The 17,351-nt window shown below is 26.9% G+C and overlaps 2 protein-coding genes and 3 long non-coding RNA genes across 7 annotated transcripts in view; 2 read left to right on the top strand and 3 right to left on the bottom strand.

Moving 5' to 3' along the window:
* The window catches only part of LOC126306435 (uncharacterized), a 212,163-nt gene that overhangs the window by 4,604 nt on the left and 190,208 nt on the right, over positions 1-17,351 (top strand). The window lies entirely within an intron of this gene.
* LOC126306420 (NADH-ubiquinone oxidoreductase chain 5-like) overlaps positions 1-17,351 on the bottom strand; it is a 211,580-nt gene that overhangs the window by 18,589 nt on the left and 175,640 nt on the right. The gene's annotated exons all lie outside the window — the stretch shown is intronic.
* On the bottom strand, positions 10,252-11,062 carry LOC126306416 (NADH-ubiquinone oxidoreductase chain 5-like). Its single transcript, XM_049992052.1, has one exon. It carries the CDS (start codon positions 10,827-10,829, stop codon positions 10,479-10,481), a length of 351 nt encoding a protein of 116 aa, XP_049848009.1. The 5' UTR covers positions 10,830-11,062; the 3' UTR covers positions 10,252-10,478.
* LOC126306433 (uncharacterized) overlaps positions 16,200-17,351 on the bottom strand; it is a 153,718-nt gene continuing 152,566 nt past the window's right edge. For both annotated transcript variants that reach the window (XR_007553533.1, XR_007553532.1), the window contains exon 2: positions 16,200-16,816. This is a non-coding gene — a long non-coding RNA (uncharacterized LOC126306433). The remainder of the gene's footprint in view (positions 16,817-17,351) is intronic.
* LOC126306437 (uncharacterized) overlaps positions 16,331-17,351 on the top strand; it is a 92,705-nt gene continuing 91,684 nt past the window's right edge. For both annotated transcript variants that reach the window (XR_007553539.1, XR_007553538.1), the window contains exon 1: positions 16,331-16,399. This is a non-coding gene — a long non-coding RNA (uncharacterized LOC126306437). The remainder of the gene's footprint in view (positions 16,400-17,351) is intronic.

Genomic DNA, 17,351 nt, shown 5'->3' with positions numbered 1-17,351 from the left:
AGATTCTTTGCTTTGATTTTTTTATCTTTTTTTAGAGCTGTTTATACTTTATATATATATTCTTATTCTCAGCATGGGAATTATTATTCTGGTGTTTATACTTGTTCTCTTGGTTATTTTCGTGAATATCATCTTTTACTTTTACATTGATTGCCTTTAAATATTCTCTGTTTAAAGGGTGAATATTTCTTTGTTTAGTTTGCTTAAGTATTTTAATTAAAAATATTGTTTTGTGGAATCAATGATATGAAGTTTTTCATCTTAGGCCATGAATTTATTTTCTATTTGTTCTTTGAGTTTTTTTCTTTGTTTATTTCGAGAACTATAATTTTTATTTTAGGTATTTATTATTTAATAATTGATTATAGAGTTTTTGTTGAGTGAGAGCTTTTCAATTTAAATGGTTCTATAGTTGTTATAACTTTAATTTTGGATTGAATATCTCTTATTTTTATATCTTTTGTTATATATATTTCTTCTTTGGTTATTTATTATAGAGAGGATTATATATCTGGTGAAAAGAATATAAATCGTTTTATTATTATTGTTTTAATATTTATTCTTTCTATAGGTTTTTTATTTATTAGTCCTAATTTAATTAGAATTTTATTAGGTTGAGATGGTTTAGGTTTAGTTTCTTATTGTTTAGTTATTTATTATCAAAATGTAAAATCTTATAGTGCTGGTATATTAACTGCACTTTCTAATCGTATTGGTGATGTTGCTATTTTAATTTCTATTGCATGAATGTTAAATTTTGGTGGTTGAAATTATATTTATTATTATGATTTTATTTCTAATTCTTTTGAAATAAAGCTCATTACTATATTAATTGTTTTAGCAGCTATAACTAAGAGAGCTCAGATTCCTTTCTCTTCATGACTTCCTGCTGCTATAGCAGCTCCTACTCCTGTTTCTGCTTTAGTTCATTCTTCTACTCTTGTTACTGCTGGTGTTTATTTATTAATTCGTTTTAGACCAATATTGGATACTTATAATTGTGGTTGATTTTTACTTTTAATTGGTTGTATAACTATATTTATGGCTGGATTGGGCGCTAATTTTGAGTTTGATTTAAAGAAGATTATTGCTCTTTCTACTTTAAGACAACTTGGTTAATAATAAGAATTTTGGCTATAGGTTATCCAAAGCTTGCATTTTTTCATTTATTGGCTCATGCTTTATTTAAGGCATTATTATTTATATGTGCAGGTTCAATAATTCATAATTTGAAGGATTCTCAGGATATTCGTTTTATAGGATCAATTGTTAATTTCATACCTTTAACTTCAGTTTGTTTTAATGTTTCTAGTTTATCTTTGTGTGGAATACCTTTTTTAGCGGGATTTTATTCAAAGGATTTAATTCTTGAGATGGTTTGTTTAAGATGAATTAATTGTTTAATTTTTTTTCTTTATTTTTTTTCTACTGGTTTAACTGCTTCTTATTCTTTTCGTTTGTTTTATTATTCAATATCTGGTGATAATAATTTTTATTCTAGATTTTCTTTTGATGATAAGGGTTATTATATTTCATTTGGAATAATTGGTCTATTGTTTGTTGCTGTTTTTGGTGGTAGTCTTTTATCTTGATTAATTTTTCCTATTCCTCATGTGATTGCTTTACCTTATTATTTAAAGTTTTTAACAATTACAGTTGTTATTTTAGGTGCTTATTTAGGTTATCTTATTTCTAATTTTGATTTTTCTCATAATTTATTTTCTTTAAGTATACTTTCTTTTGTTAGATTTGCTGGTTCTATATGATTTATACCTTTTCTTTCAACTAAGTTTATTAGATATATTCCTTTAAAAATAGGTTATTATTCATCTAAGTCATTTGATTATGGTTGAGGTGAATTACTTGGTGGTCAAGGTTTATATAGATTATTTATTTATTTAATTGGTTATATTCAAGGTTGATATGATTCTAATTTCAAGATTTATCTTTTAACTTATATTTTTTGAATATTTATTTTGGGAATATTGTTTTTCGTTTACTTAAATAGCTTATAATTAGAGCGTGACACTGAAGATGTTAAGGAAGTATTTTTACTTTTAAGTATTTATAAATATAGATATATTATTTTTACAGTGAAAATGTAATGTTTTATTTAAACTATATAAATTTTAGAAATGTTAACGGAGTTTAACCGCTAATATAAAAAGTTAGCAGCTTTCATATTGGCTTTACATTTCCTTAATTGGAACTATTATAGTTCAATTACATTATTAACAGTAATACGCCTCTTTTTGGCTTCAATTAATAAGAATAAGGGTAGTACATACCAATCTTCCAGGTCGAAACTGACTGCAATATTTCGCTTCTTATTCTATTTAAGGTTGATTGATAATATCAATACTTTTTGAATGCAACCCAAATGTTATATTTAACTACAACCCTTTATTCAGATCATTGTAATGCTCCTTGGTTTCATTCATGGTATAGTCCTCCTAATAGAACTAGAATAAAAAATATTGTTGATACTGTTCAGATTATAATGTCTGAAGTTTTAAAAATAATTACAATTGGTAGAATTAGTGCAATTTCTACATCAAAAATTAAAAAGATTACTGCGATTAGGAAGAATCGTATTGAGAATGGTATTCGTGCTGATCTTTTTGGATCAAACCCACATTCAAATGGTGATCTTTTTTCTCGATCATTAATTAATTTTTTTGATAGTGTTGTTGCCAGGATTATAACAATTATTGGAATAATAAATCTAATGAAAACTCTTGTTGATAGAATTAGAATTGTTTTTCTTGATTTATATCAAGCTTTCTGATTGGAAGTCAAATGTACTATTTATACTAGAAAAACAATTATCTACCTCATCAATAAATAGAGAAATATAAGAATAATCATACTACGTCTACGAAGTGTCAGTATCATGCTGCTGCTTCAAATCCAAAGTGATGTCTTGGTGAAAATTGATTTATTGAGTGTCGAAGTAGACATGTTGATAAAAAGATTGTTCCAATAATTACGTGTAAACCATGGAATCCTGTTGCAACAAAGAATGTTGATCCATAAACTGCATCTGCAATGGTAAAAGATGCTTCTCAATATTCATATGCTTGAAGTATTGTAAAGTATAGTCCTAATAACACTGTGAAGAATAATCCTTGTAGTGCTTGAGTATGATTAGATTCCATTAAACTATGATGTGCTCATGTTACTGTTACTCCTGATGCTAAAAGAATAGCTGTATTAAGTAATGGAATTTGTATAGGGTTAAAGGGTTGAATTCCTATTGGATATAAATAATTATATTAATTATAATATTTTATATTTAAATTAATAATTTTATTTATTATATCCAATTATAATAATATTAAATATCAAATTACATATTATTATATATATTATATTATAATAACCTATTTTAAGCTAAAAACATAAGTAGCTATAATCCTAGGTAAATAATTGCATTAAAATAATCAATTGATAATGGTAAGATGAACTTATAATACTTTAATTTCAATTAAATGTAATATATTAATATAAATTATTTATTATATATATATATATATATATATAAAATAAAATGAGCAGGATAAATTAATCCTAATTAAACAAAATAATACATAAAAGAATTTCAAAAAAAAACTTTCGATTTATATATTAAATAAATGAAGTGCCTGATTAAAGGGTTACCTTGATAGGGTAAATAAAGTAAATAAAATTACCTTCATTAAAATTACATAAGATAGAATTAAACTACCTCCTTTAGTATCAAAAACTAACGTGCATCATACACCTTAATGTAAAAAGGTAAGCTAAACAAGCTAATGGGTTCATACCCCATTTATAGAGGTATCAATCCTCTCCTTTTTAATGACCAACAACTCTACAAAACTTTTCTTCCTATCAACATTAATGATAGGAACGATCCTGTCCATTTCATCAAATTCCTGATTTGGGGTTTGAATAGGACTTGAGATCAACTTACTTTCATTTATTCCGCTCCTAACAAGAAATAAAAATATAATAATAAATGAATCATCAATTAAATATTTTATTGTCCAAGCAATAGCATCGACAATATTATTATTTTCAATTTTGCTGATTCAAATAAAATATCCCATGGGATGGGAAACAGAATTTATCCCATCAATAATAATTAGATCTAGACTATTATTAAAGATTGGAGCTGCACGTTTCCATTTCTGATTTCCAGAAGTTATAGGAGCATCAAGATGAAATAATTGTTTAACATTAATAACATGACAAAAAATCGCCCCAATAATGGTCTTATCTTATTGTATTCAATTAAGAACTTTTATTTGAACAATTATTATCTTAAGAATTATTATTGGGGCAATAGGAGGTTTAAATCAAACATCCTTACGACAACTTTTAGCATATTCATCAATCAGACATCTAGGTTGAATAATTAGATCATTAACAGTCAGAGAAAACATCTGAGAACTATACTTCATTATTTACTCACTATTAAGATTAATTATAGTTTTATTATTTAAGCAAATAAATTTATTTTTCATAAATCAAATTTATTCAGCCAGAAATATAAAAACCGAAATTAAATTCATAATATTCTTATCTTTATTATCTTTAGGTGGACTACCACCATTCCTTGGATTCTTACCAAAATGAATTGTAATACAATCATTAATAGAAAACAATATAACAACTATTATAACTATTATAGTTGTATTAACTACAATTACACTCTACTACTATATACGTATTAGATTCTCAGCTCTAATTATATCATACACAGAAAATTCGTGATCTATAAAGATAAAGTCCCAAAAATCAAGAATCATTCTTCCTATAACAGTAATAATTTCAACAATAGGATTGATTTCAACATCAACCTTAATTTCATTATACTAAGGACTTAAGTTAATCAAACTAATAACCTTCAAAGTTATAATTAAAAGAATAATCTTTTAGGCCTTAGTAAAATTTTACACCTCTAGAATTGCAGTCTAGAATCATAATTGAATATAAGACCTAAATATGATAAGAGAGAAAACATCTCATAAGTAGATTTACAGTCTACCACCTAAAATTCAGCCATCTTACCGCAAAAATGATTATTCTCAACAAACCATAAGGACATTGGTACTTTATACTTCATATTTGGAGCATGAGCAGGAATAGTAGGAACATCAATAAGAATACTTATTCGTGCTGAACTTGGCCAACCCGGATCTCTAATTGGGGATGACCAGATTTATAATGTTATTATTACAGCTCACGCATTCGTAATAATTTTCTTTATAGTAATACCTATTATAATTGGTGGATTTGGTAATTGACTTGTTCCACTAATAATTGGTGCACCAGATATAGCATTTCCACGAATAAATAATATAAGTTTTTGATTACTACCACCTTCACTAACCCTTCTTCTTACATCTTCTATAGTAGATAATGGTGCTGGTACAGGATGAACAGTTTACCCTCCTCTAGCAGGAGCTATTGCACACGGGGGTGCATCTGTAGATCTAGCTATTTTTTCACTGCACTTAGCAGGTGTATCATCTATTCTTGGTGCAGTGAATTTCATTACAACAGCAATTAATATACGATCAGAAAGTATAACTTTAGATCAAACACCTTTATTTGTATGATCTGTAGCTATTACAGCATTACTTCTCCTTCTTTCACTTCCAGTTTTAGCAGGAGCTATTACTATATTATTAACAGATCGAAATTTAAATACATCATTCTTTGACCCTGCAGGAGGGGGTGACCCAATTCTATATCAACATCTATTTTGATTCTTTGGAAACCCAGAAGTTTATATTTTAATTCTACCGGGGTTCGGAATTATTTCACATATTGTATGTCAAGAAAGAGGAAAAATTGAATCATTTGGAACATTAGGTATAATTTATGCTATACTATCAATTGGACTAATAGGATTTATTGTATGAGCACATCATATATTTACAGTAGGAATGGATGTTGACACACGAGCATATTTTACATCAGCAACAATAATTATTGCTGTACCTACAGGAATTAAGGTATTTAGATGATTAGCTACATTATATGGAACTAAATTCAAGTTCAATCCACCATTATTATGAGCTCTAGGATTTATTTTCCTATTTACAATTGGTGGATTAACAGGATTAGTATTAGCAAATTCATCACTTGATATTGTATTACATGATACATATTATGTAGTAGCCCACTTTCATTATGTATTATCTATAGGAGCAGTATTTGCAATTATAGGAGGTGTCATTCAATGATATCCACTATTTACAGGATTAACTATAAATAATACATGATTAAAAATCCAATTTACAATTATATTCATTGGAGTAAATTTAACATTCTTTCCTCAACACTTCCTAGGATTAGCAGGAATACCTCGACGATACTCTGACTACCCAGACGCATATACATCATGAAACGTAGTATCAAGAATTGGGTCTACAATTTCTATTGTAGGAATCATTATATTCATTGTAATTATATGAGAAAGAATGATTACAAACCGAGCAATTATATTTAGAGCTAACATAAGAAGATCAACAGAATGACTACAAAATAACCCTCCTGCAGAACATAGTTACTCAGAATTACCATTAATCTCTAGATTCTAATATGGCAGATTAGTGCAGTAGATTTAAGCTCTACAAATAAAGGTTTGACCTTTTATTAGAAAATATTTATTATTGTCAACATGATCAAATTTATCTCTTCAAGATGGAGCTTCACCATTAATGGAGCAATTATCATTCTTTCATGATCATACTATGGTCATATTATTATTAATTACAGTAATTGTAGGTTATGCCCTAAGTTATATATTATTTATTGCCTATACTAACCGTAATATACTTCATGGACATTTAATTGAAACAATCTGAACAGCTTTACCAGCAATTACATTAATTTTTATTGCCCTTCCATCATTACGACTATTATATTTACTTGATGATTCAGTAGATGCAATAATTACAATTAAAACCATTGGACGACAATGATATTGAAGATATGAATATTCAGACTTCATAGACGTAGAATTTGACACTTATATAACACCAGAACAAGACCTAGAAAATGATGGATTCCGACTACTAGATGTAGATAACCGAACAATCCTACCAATAAATACAGAAGTACGAGTATTAACAAGAGCATCAGATGTTCTACACTCATGAGCAGTTCCTGCATTAGGGGTTAAAATTGATGCAACGCCAGGTCGGTTAAATCAAGTAACATTCACAATAAATCGACCTGGATTATTCTTTGGACAATGCTCAGAAATCTGTGGAGCAAACCACAGATTTATACCAATTGTAATTGAAAGAACTTCAGTAAATTTATTTATTAAGTGATTATCTAAGATAATTTAAGGAGTTAGTTAAAATAAATAACATTAGAGTGTCAATCTAAAGTAACTAAAAAAAATTAGTACACCTTGAAATTCATCAGATGACTGAAAGTAAGTAATGGTCTCTTAAACCAAATAATAGTAAATTAACGACTACTTCTGATGGGGAAATTATATCCAAATCCCTCAAATATCCCCTCTTATATGATTCTCACTATTCATTATATTTTCAGCTACATTAATCTTGTTTAATCAAATAAACTTCTTCTCATTTAAACCTAACCTTATTAAAAGAGCAGAAAAAGGAACAATTGAAATAAAAAACTTAAATTGAAAATGATAACAAATCTATTCTCAACATTTGACCCATCAACTAACATCTTTAATTTATCATTAAATTGAACTAGAACATTTTTAGGACTATTATTAATCCCATCACTATTTTGACTTACACCATCACGAATTAACATTATCTGAAATAAACTAAATTTAACCTTACATAATGAATTTAAAACACTTCTTGGACCAAAATCATTTAATGGAACATTCATTTTCATCTCAATTTTTATTATAATATTATTTAACAATTTCATAGGATTATTCCCTTATATTTTTACTAGAACAAGACATTTAGCATTAACATTTGCAATTGCCCTACCTATATGGCTAAGATTTATATTATTTGGATGAATTAACCATACTAATCATATATTTACACACCTTGTACCACAAGGTACACCGTCTGCATTAATATCATTTATAGTACTAATTGAAACAATTAGTAATGTTATTCGACCAGGTACATTAGCAGTACGGTTGGCAGCAAATATAATTGCAGGACACTTATTATTAACCTTATTAGGAAACACAGGACCATCTATAGCAATAAACTTAATCTCATTACTAATTATTGGTCAAATACTTCTATTAATTCTAGAATCAGCAGTAGCAATAATTCAAGCCTATGTTTTATCAATTCTAAGAACTCTATATTCTAGAGAAGTATATTAAACCTATGTTAACAACTCACTCAAACCACCCATTCCACTTAGTAGACTATAGACCTTGACCATTAACAGGAGCAATTGGAGCAATAGTCCTAGTATCAGGACTAGCAAAATGATTCCACCTATTTAATATTAACTTATTCATAATTGGATTTGGAATTACCCTACTAACTATAATTCAATGATGACGAGATGTAGTACGAGAAGGAACATATCAAGGATTACATACAGGATTTGTATCAATTGGATTACGATGAGGAATAATTTTATTTATTGCATCAGAGGTATTATTTTTCGTTTCTTTTTTTTGAGCATTCTTTAGAAGAAGATTAGCACCAACAATTGAACTAGGAATACTATGACCTCCAATAGGAATTCAACCCTTTAACCCTATACAAATTCCATTACTTAATACAGCTATTCTTTTAGCATCAGGAGTAACAGTAACATGAGCACATCATAGTTTAATGGAATCTAATCATACTCAAGCACTACAAGGATTATTCTTCACAGTGTTATTAGGACTATACTTTACAATACTTCAAGCATATGAATATTGAGAAGCACCTTTTACCATTGCAGATGCAGTTTATGGATCAACATTCTTTGTTGCAACAGGATTCCATGGTTTACACGTAATTATTGGAACAATCTTTTTATCAACATGTCTACTTCGACACTCAATAAATCAATTTTCACCAAGACATCACTTTGGATTTGAAGCAGCAGCATGATACTGACACTTCGTAGACATAGTATGATTATTCTTATATATCTCTATTTATTGATGAGGTAGATAATTGTTTTTCTAGTATAAATAGTACATTTGACTTCCAATCAGAAAGCTTGATATAAATCAAGAAAAACAATTCTAATTCTATCAACAAGAGTTTTCATTAGATTTATTATTCCAATAATTGTTATAATCCTGGCAACAACACTATCAAAAAAATTAATTAATGATCGAGAAAAAAGATCACCATTTGAATGTGGGTTTGATCCAAAAAGATCAGCACGAATACCATTCTCAATACGATTCTTCCTAATCGCAGTAATCTTTTTAATTTTTGATGTAGAAATTGCACTAATTCTACCAATTGTAATTATTTTTAAAACTTCAGACATTATAATCTGAACAGTATCAACAATATTTTTTATTCTAGTTCTATTAGGAGGACTATACCATGAATGAAACCAAGGAGCATTACAATGAGCAGAATAAAGGGTTGTAGTTAAATATAACATTTGGGTTGCATTCAAAAAGTATTGATATTATCAATCAACCTTAAATAGAATAAGAAGCGAAATATTGCAGTCAGTTTCGACCTGGAAGATTGGTATGTACTACCCTTATTCTTATTAATTGAAGCCAAAAAGAGGCGTATTACTGTTAATAATATAATTGAACTATAATATAATTTAAATAAAACATTACATTTTCACTGTAAAAATAATATATCTATATTTATAAATACTTAAAAGTAAAAATACTTCCTTAACATCTTCAGTGTCACGCTCTAATTATAAGCTATTTAAGTAAACGAAAAACAATATTACCAAAATAAATATTCAAAAAATAAAAGTTAAAAGATAAATCTTGAAATTAGAATCATATCAACCTTGAATATAACCAATTAAATAAATAAATAATCTATATAAACCTTGACCACCAAGTAATTCACCTCAACCATAATCAAATGACTTAGATGAATAATAACCTATTTTTAAAGGAATATATCTAATAAACTTAGTTGAAAGAAAAGGTATAAATCATATAGAACCAGCAAATCTAACAAAAGAAAGTATACTTAAAGAAAATAAATTATGAGAAAAATCAAAATTAGAAATAAGATAACCTAAATAAGCACCTAAAATAACAACTGTAATAGTTAAAAACTTTAAATAATAAGGTAAAGCAATCACATGAGGAATAGGAAAAATTAATCAAGATAAAAGACTACCACCAAAAACAGCAACAAACAATAGACCAATTATTCCAAATGAAATATAATAACCCTTATCATCAAAAGAAAATCTAGAATAAAAATTATTATCACCAGATATTGAATAATAAAACAAACGAAAAGAATAAGAAGCAGTTAAACCAGTAGAAAAAAAATAAAGAAAAAAATTAAACAATTAATTCATCTTAAACAAACCATCTCAAGAATTAAATCCTTTGAATAAAATCCCGCTAAAAAAGGTATTCCACACAAAGATAAACTAGAAACATTAAAACAAACTGAAGTTAAAGGTATGAAATTAACAATTGATCCTATAAAACGAATATCCTGAGAATCCTTCAAATTATGAATTATTGAACCTGCACATATAAATAATAATGCCTTAAATAAAGCATGAGCCAATAAATGAAAAAATGCAAGCTTTGGATAACCTATAGCCAAAATTCTTATTATTAAACCAAGTTGTCTTAAAGTAGAAAGAGCAATAATCTTCTTTAAATCAAACTCAAAAATAGCGCCCAATCCAGCCATAAATATAGTTATACAACCAATTAAAAGTAAAAATCAACCACAATTATAAGTATCCAATATTGGTCTAAAACGAATTAATAAATAAACACCAGCAGTAACAAGAGTAGAAGAATGAACTAAAGCAGAAACAGGAGTAGGAGCTGCTATAGCAGCAGGAAGTCATGAAGAGAAAGGAATCTGAGCTCTCTTAGTTATAGCTGCTAAAACAATTAATATAGTAATGAGCTTTATTTCAAAAGAATTAGAAATAAAATCATAATAATAAATATAATTTCAACCACCAAAATTTAACATTCATGCAATAGAAATTAAAATAGCAACATCACCAATACGATTAGAAAGTGCAGTTAATATACCAGCACTATAAGATTTTACATTTTAATAATAAATAACTAAACAATAAGAAACTAAACCTAAACCATCTCAACCTAATAAAATTCTAATTAAATTAGGACTAATAATTAAAAAACCTATAGAAAGAATAAATATTAAAACAATAATAATAAAACGATTTATATTCTTTTCACCAGATATATAATCCTCTCTATAATAAATAACCAAAGAAGAAATATATATAACAAAAGATATAAAAATAAGAGATATTCAATCCAAAATTAAAGTTATAACAACTATAGAATCATTTAAATTGAAAAGCTCTCACTCAACAAAAACTCTATAATCAATTATTAAATAATAAATACCTAAAATAAAAATTATAGTTCTCGAAATAAACAAAGAAAAAAAACTCAAAGAACAAATAGAAAATATATTCACGGCCTAAGATGAAAAACTTCATATCATTGATTCCACAAAACAATTTTTTTAATTAAAATACTTAAGCAAACTAAACAAAGAAATATTCACCCTTTAAACAGAGAATATTTAAAGGCAATCAATGTAAAAGTAAAAGATGATATTCACGAAAATAACCAAGAGAACAAGTATAAATACCAGAATAATAATTCCCATGCTGAGAATAAGAATATATATACAAAGTATAAACAGCTCTAAAAAAAGATAAAAAAATCAAAGCAAAGAATCTAAAAGAAGATCAAGATATAATTCTATTTAATAATCTAATTTCACCTACCAAATTTAAAGAAGGAGGAGCAGCCATATTTGATGATCTTAAAAGAAATCATCATAAAGCCATTCTTGGCATCAAATTAATTATACCCTTGTTAATTAATAATCTTCGTCTACCTAAACGTTCATAAATAATATTAGATAAACAAAATAAACCAGAAGAACATAAACCATGACCAACCATTAGAGAAAGAGAACCTACACAACCTCATCAATTCATAGTCATCAATCCACCAATAACCATTCTTATATGAGCAACAGAAGAATATGCAATTAAAGACTTTAAATCAACCTGACGAAAACAAATAAATCTTACAATAACACCCCCAGATAAACCTAAAGACAATCAAAAATAATTAAACTTTAAACCCAAATAAGAAATAACCTTTATAACACGAAAAATACCATAACGACCTAACTTTAATTAAACACCAGCAAGAATTATTCTACCTGAAATAGGGGCCTCTACATGAGCCTTAGGAAGTCATAAATGAACCAAAAACATAGGTATCTTAACTAAAAAAGCCAAAATTATAAATACATAAAACATAAAATAATAAGAACCAAAATCAACCAATAAAGGAAAATATAAAGTATTAGAAAAATCATAAACCTTAAATAAAACTAATAATAAAGGTAATCTAGCAACCAAAGTATAAAATATTAAATAAACACCAGCCTGCAAACGCTCAGGTTGATAACCCCAACCCAAAATTAAAAGTAAAGTAGGAACTAATCTAGCCTCAAAAAAAATATAAAAAGAAAGAAGACTTAATCTAGCAAATGAACAATAAAGCATAATTATTAAAATCAAAACCATAAAAACAAAAAAATTTGAATGATATGAACTTAAATAAACTGAACCTCTAGCAGTGATTATTAAAGAACAAATCCAAAAACTAAGTAAAATTAAACTAAAAGAAAAATAATCAATACCAAAATAATATCTAATTATACTCAAATCAGCATATGAATAAACACAAATTATAAAAACAAAACCCGACAGAAACATTAAAGAATGAACCAACCATCAACAATTATTTAATAAACAAAGAGGGATCAAAAAAATAGTTATAAATAAATACTTTAACATAAAGATAAACCAAAAGTATTAAAAAAATCATTACCATGAGAACGAATTATTGAAACTAAAATAGAAAGACCTAAAGCACCCTCACAAACAGAAAAAACTAAAAAAATAACAGGAAAAAAATAATCATAATCAAACTCAATAAGAAAAACAATAACTAACATATATAAAGAAAGAACAATATATTCTAATCTCAAAAGAACCATTAATAAATGTTTACGTTTAGAAGAAAAAACATAAACACCAGCAAAATAAATCAATAAAGAAGTAAAAATAGAGAATATAAACATTAGTTTTAATAGTTTAAAAAAAACGCCGGTCTTGTAAACCGGAAATAAGTCCAGCCCCCACTTTTAAAACTTCAGAGGTGGAAAAGCTTCCATCATCGGTCCCCAAAACCGGTATTTTAAATAAACTAACCCCTGAAATGATCAAAATAATAATTATATCATTATCAAATGTAATAAATATTAATTTTATTAAATTAAGACACCCAATATCAATAATGCTTTTTATTATCCTTCAAACCTTCCTAGTTGGATTAATAACAGGAACAATAATAGAAAGATATTGATTATCATATATTTTATTTTTAACATTTCTTGGTGGTATACTAGTATTATTTATTTACATTACAAGAATTGCATCAAACGAAATATTTCAGCCTAAATCAATCACTATAATTATTACATTAATAATGTGAGTATTTATCATATTAATATTAATTATTCTAGATATATCTATATTTATAGACTTTTTCAAAAACACCAAAACTATAAATATTGATAATTCAATCAATTATCAAGAAATAACAATATCTTTAGAAAAATTATATAATAGACCAACATTCATTATTACAATAATAATAATAATTTATTTATTTTTAGCACTACTAGCAGTTGTTAAAATCACCAATATTAATCAGGGACCTATTCGTAAAATAAGATAATTACTAATGAATAAACCCTTACGATTAAGACATCCTTTAATTAAAATTATTAATAACTCTTTAATTGACTTACCTGCCCCAACAAATATTTCATTTTGATGAAATTTTGGATCCCTATTAGGGTTATGTTTGGTAATTCAAATCGTAACTGGACTATTTTTAGCTATACATTATACATCAAATATTGAAATAGCATTCAGTAGTGTAGTACACATCTGGCGTGACGTAAATAATGGTTGAATTATCCGAACCTTACACGCAAATGGAGCATCCATATTTTTTATTTGTATTTACTTACATGTAGGACGGGGAATTTACTATGGATCTTATATATATATACATACCTGAATAATTGGTACAGTGATTTTATTTTTAGTTATAGCAACTGCATTTATAGGATATGTCTTACCCTGAGGCCAAATATCTTTTTGAGGTGCAACAGTAATTACTAATTTATTATCAGCAATCCCATACTTAGGAACAGATTTAGTCCAATGAGTATGAGGAGGATTCGCTGTTGATAATGCAACATTAAATCGATTCTTCACATTCCATTTTGTATTACCATTTATTATTGCTGCTATAGCAGCAATTCATTTATTTTTTCTTCACCAAACAGGATCTAATAATCCTCTTGGACTAAATGGAGATATTGAAAAAATTCCATTCCATCCATACTTTACCTTTAAGGATTCTATTACATTTGTAATAATAACATCATTATTAATTATACTATGTTTAATTAATCCTTACCTATTAGGAGATCCAGATAACTTTGTACCTGCCAACCCATTAGTAACACCAGTTCACATTCAACCAGAATGATATTTCCTATTTGCATATGCAAATCTACGATCTATCCCTAATAAGTTAGGAGGTGTTATTGCATTATTTTTATCAATTAGAATCTTAATAATTTTACCATTTTATAATAAAACACCATTCCGAGGCATTCAATTTTACCCTATTAATCAAATTTTATTCTGAATTATAGTAGTTGTTGTATGCTTACTAACGTGAATTGGTAAACGACCTGTTGAAGAACCTTATATTATAACAGGTCAAATCTTAACAATTATTTACTTCACATATTTCTTAATTAATGTCCATGTCGCAAACGCATGAGATAAATTAATTAAGGAATAAAGTTAATTAGCTTAGGAAAAGCATATGTTTTGAAAACATAATATTAGAAGTTTAACTCTTCTATAAACTTTTCTCAAAAAATTTCACTAAACAAATGAGATAAATAAAATCTTTAAACCAACAAAGAAAATAAAAAAATTCAAAGATAAAGGTAAAAAACTTTTTCAAGCTAAGTAAATTAATTTATCATAACGGAACCGTGGTAATGTTCCACGAACCCAAATAAAACCAAAAGATATAATAGCAAGCTTAATAAAAAATATAAAAGAATAAAAATCACCGCCCAAAAAAATGAAAGCCAATAACATTCTTATGAAGTCAATTCTAGTATATTCAGCTAAAAAAATTAAAGTAAAACCACCCGCACCATACTCAATATTAAATCCTGAAACTAACTCAGATTCCCCTTCAGCAAAATCAAAAGGAGTACGATTAGTTTCAGCTAAGCAAGAAGCAAAACAAGCTAAAGCTAAAGGAAAAGAAATAATAATAAATCAACAATAAAGCTGATAGTTTATAAAATCAAACATATTAAAACTACCAATTAAAATAATTAAAGACAATAAAATTAAAGCTAAACTAACTTCATAAGAAATTGTTTGAGCAACAGAACGAAGAGAACCTAATAATGAATAATTTGAATTAGAAGATCAACCAGCAATTATAACAGTATAAACACCTAATCTAGTACAACATAAAAAAAATAAAAATCCATAAGAAAAAGAACACATATAAGTTAAATAAGGAAAAATTACTCAAACGGCTAAAGAAATCATTAAATTAAAAACAGGGGAAAAATAATAAAGTAGGTAATTAGATATAATAGGAAATGGCTGCTCCTTACAAATTAACTTAATAGCATCTCTAAATGGCTGAGGAATTCCAACAAAACCTACCTTATTTGGACCCTTTCGAATCTGAATATAACCTAAAACCTTACGCTCTAATAAAGTTAAAAAGGCAACACTAATTAAAACACAAATAACCAATAAAAGAAAATTCAAAATAAATATAAATAAATCATAAAGTATCAATACTATTTGTAGAAAAAATCTACATAAATGAATTCTAAATTCAACACATTAATCTGTCAAAATAGTAAATAAATTAATATTAATCAATATAACAAAAAATATTTTAACCATATGGTCCTTTCGTACTAATATGGATTAACAATCTTAGGATAGAAACCGACCTGGCTCACGCCGGTCTGAACTCAGACCATGTAAGAATTTAAAGGTCGAACAGACCTAATCATTGGGCTCCTGCACCCAAAATTTTTCTTAATCCAACATCGAGGTCGCAATCTGCTTTGTCGATATGTGCTCTCAAAAACAATTACGCTGTTATCCCTAAGGTAACTTAATCTTATGATCATAAATTATGGATCAAAATAACAAACATAAATAAATGATATAATAATGAAGAGTTTATCTATTCTTCATGTCACCCCAACAAAACATCATCATTAAATATAGAAAGACAAACAAAAAACTATATAAAAGTAAAATGTTAAGCTCTCTTGGGTCTTCTCGTCCTAAAGAAGAATTTAAGCCTTTTGACTCAAAAGTTAAATTCAAAAATTTATTAAGAGACAGTTGATTTCTCGTCAAGCCATTCATTCCAGCCACTAATTAAGAGACTAATGATTATGCTACCTTTGCACGGTCAAAATACCGCGGCTCTTTAAAAATACGCTCAGTGAGCAGGCCAGACCTCAAAATATAAACAAGAGTACATGTTTTTGATAAATAGGTGGAAATCAATTTTGCCTAGTTCCTTATAATAAGTTCACAAGGTAAAAATTTCATACAAATAAATATACTAATTCTATCATTATTACAAAAATTTTAAAATTAAATTAATAATCTTAAAAAAAAACCTAAGATATTTATAAAATCAAAATAAAAAATAATGAACTAAAATGTAATCTTAAAGATAGCTGGTATAAAGCTTACTATTATATTTCTATAAAATAAATTATAGGTTATTAACTTCAAAGCTTATCCCTTAAAGAATAAATAAGTTAATATTTTTACTTAAAAAATTAAATAAAAACAAATAATTTTAAAAAATTAAATTTTTTCTTAAGAAACTAGATATCTTGGGAAACGATTAACATCTCATTTCTATAAATAATTTAATAATAATTATGATACATTAACTATAAATTATTTATAAATCAACCCAAATCGAGACAAGTAAAATAAATACTAAAATTTTGATAAACCCTGATACAAAAGGTACAATA

The sequence above is a fragment of the Schistocerca gregaria genome, unplaced genomic scaffold, assembly GCF_023897955.1.
Source record: "Schistocerca gregaria isolate iqSchGreg1 unplaced genomic scaffold, iqSchGreg1.2 ptg000333l, whole genome shotgun sequence".
Classification (NCBI taxonomy): Eukaryota; Metazoa; Arthropoda; class Insecta; order Orthoptera; family Acrididae; genus Schistocerca; species Schistocerca gregaria.
The sequence above is the reverse complement of the archived record's forward strand: the minus strand, read 5'-3'. Positions and strand labels throughout refer to the sequence as shown.

Excerpts from the sequence above, each read along its gene's own strand:
- LOC126306416 (XM_049992052.1), bottom strand. The coding sequence starts at position 10,829 with ATGGCTGGATTGGGCGCTATTTTTGAGTTTGATTTAAAGAAGATTATT.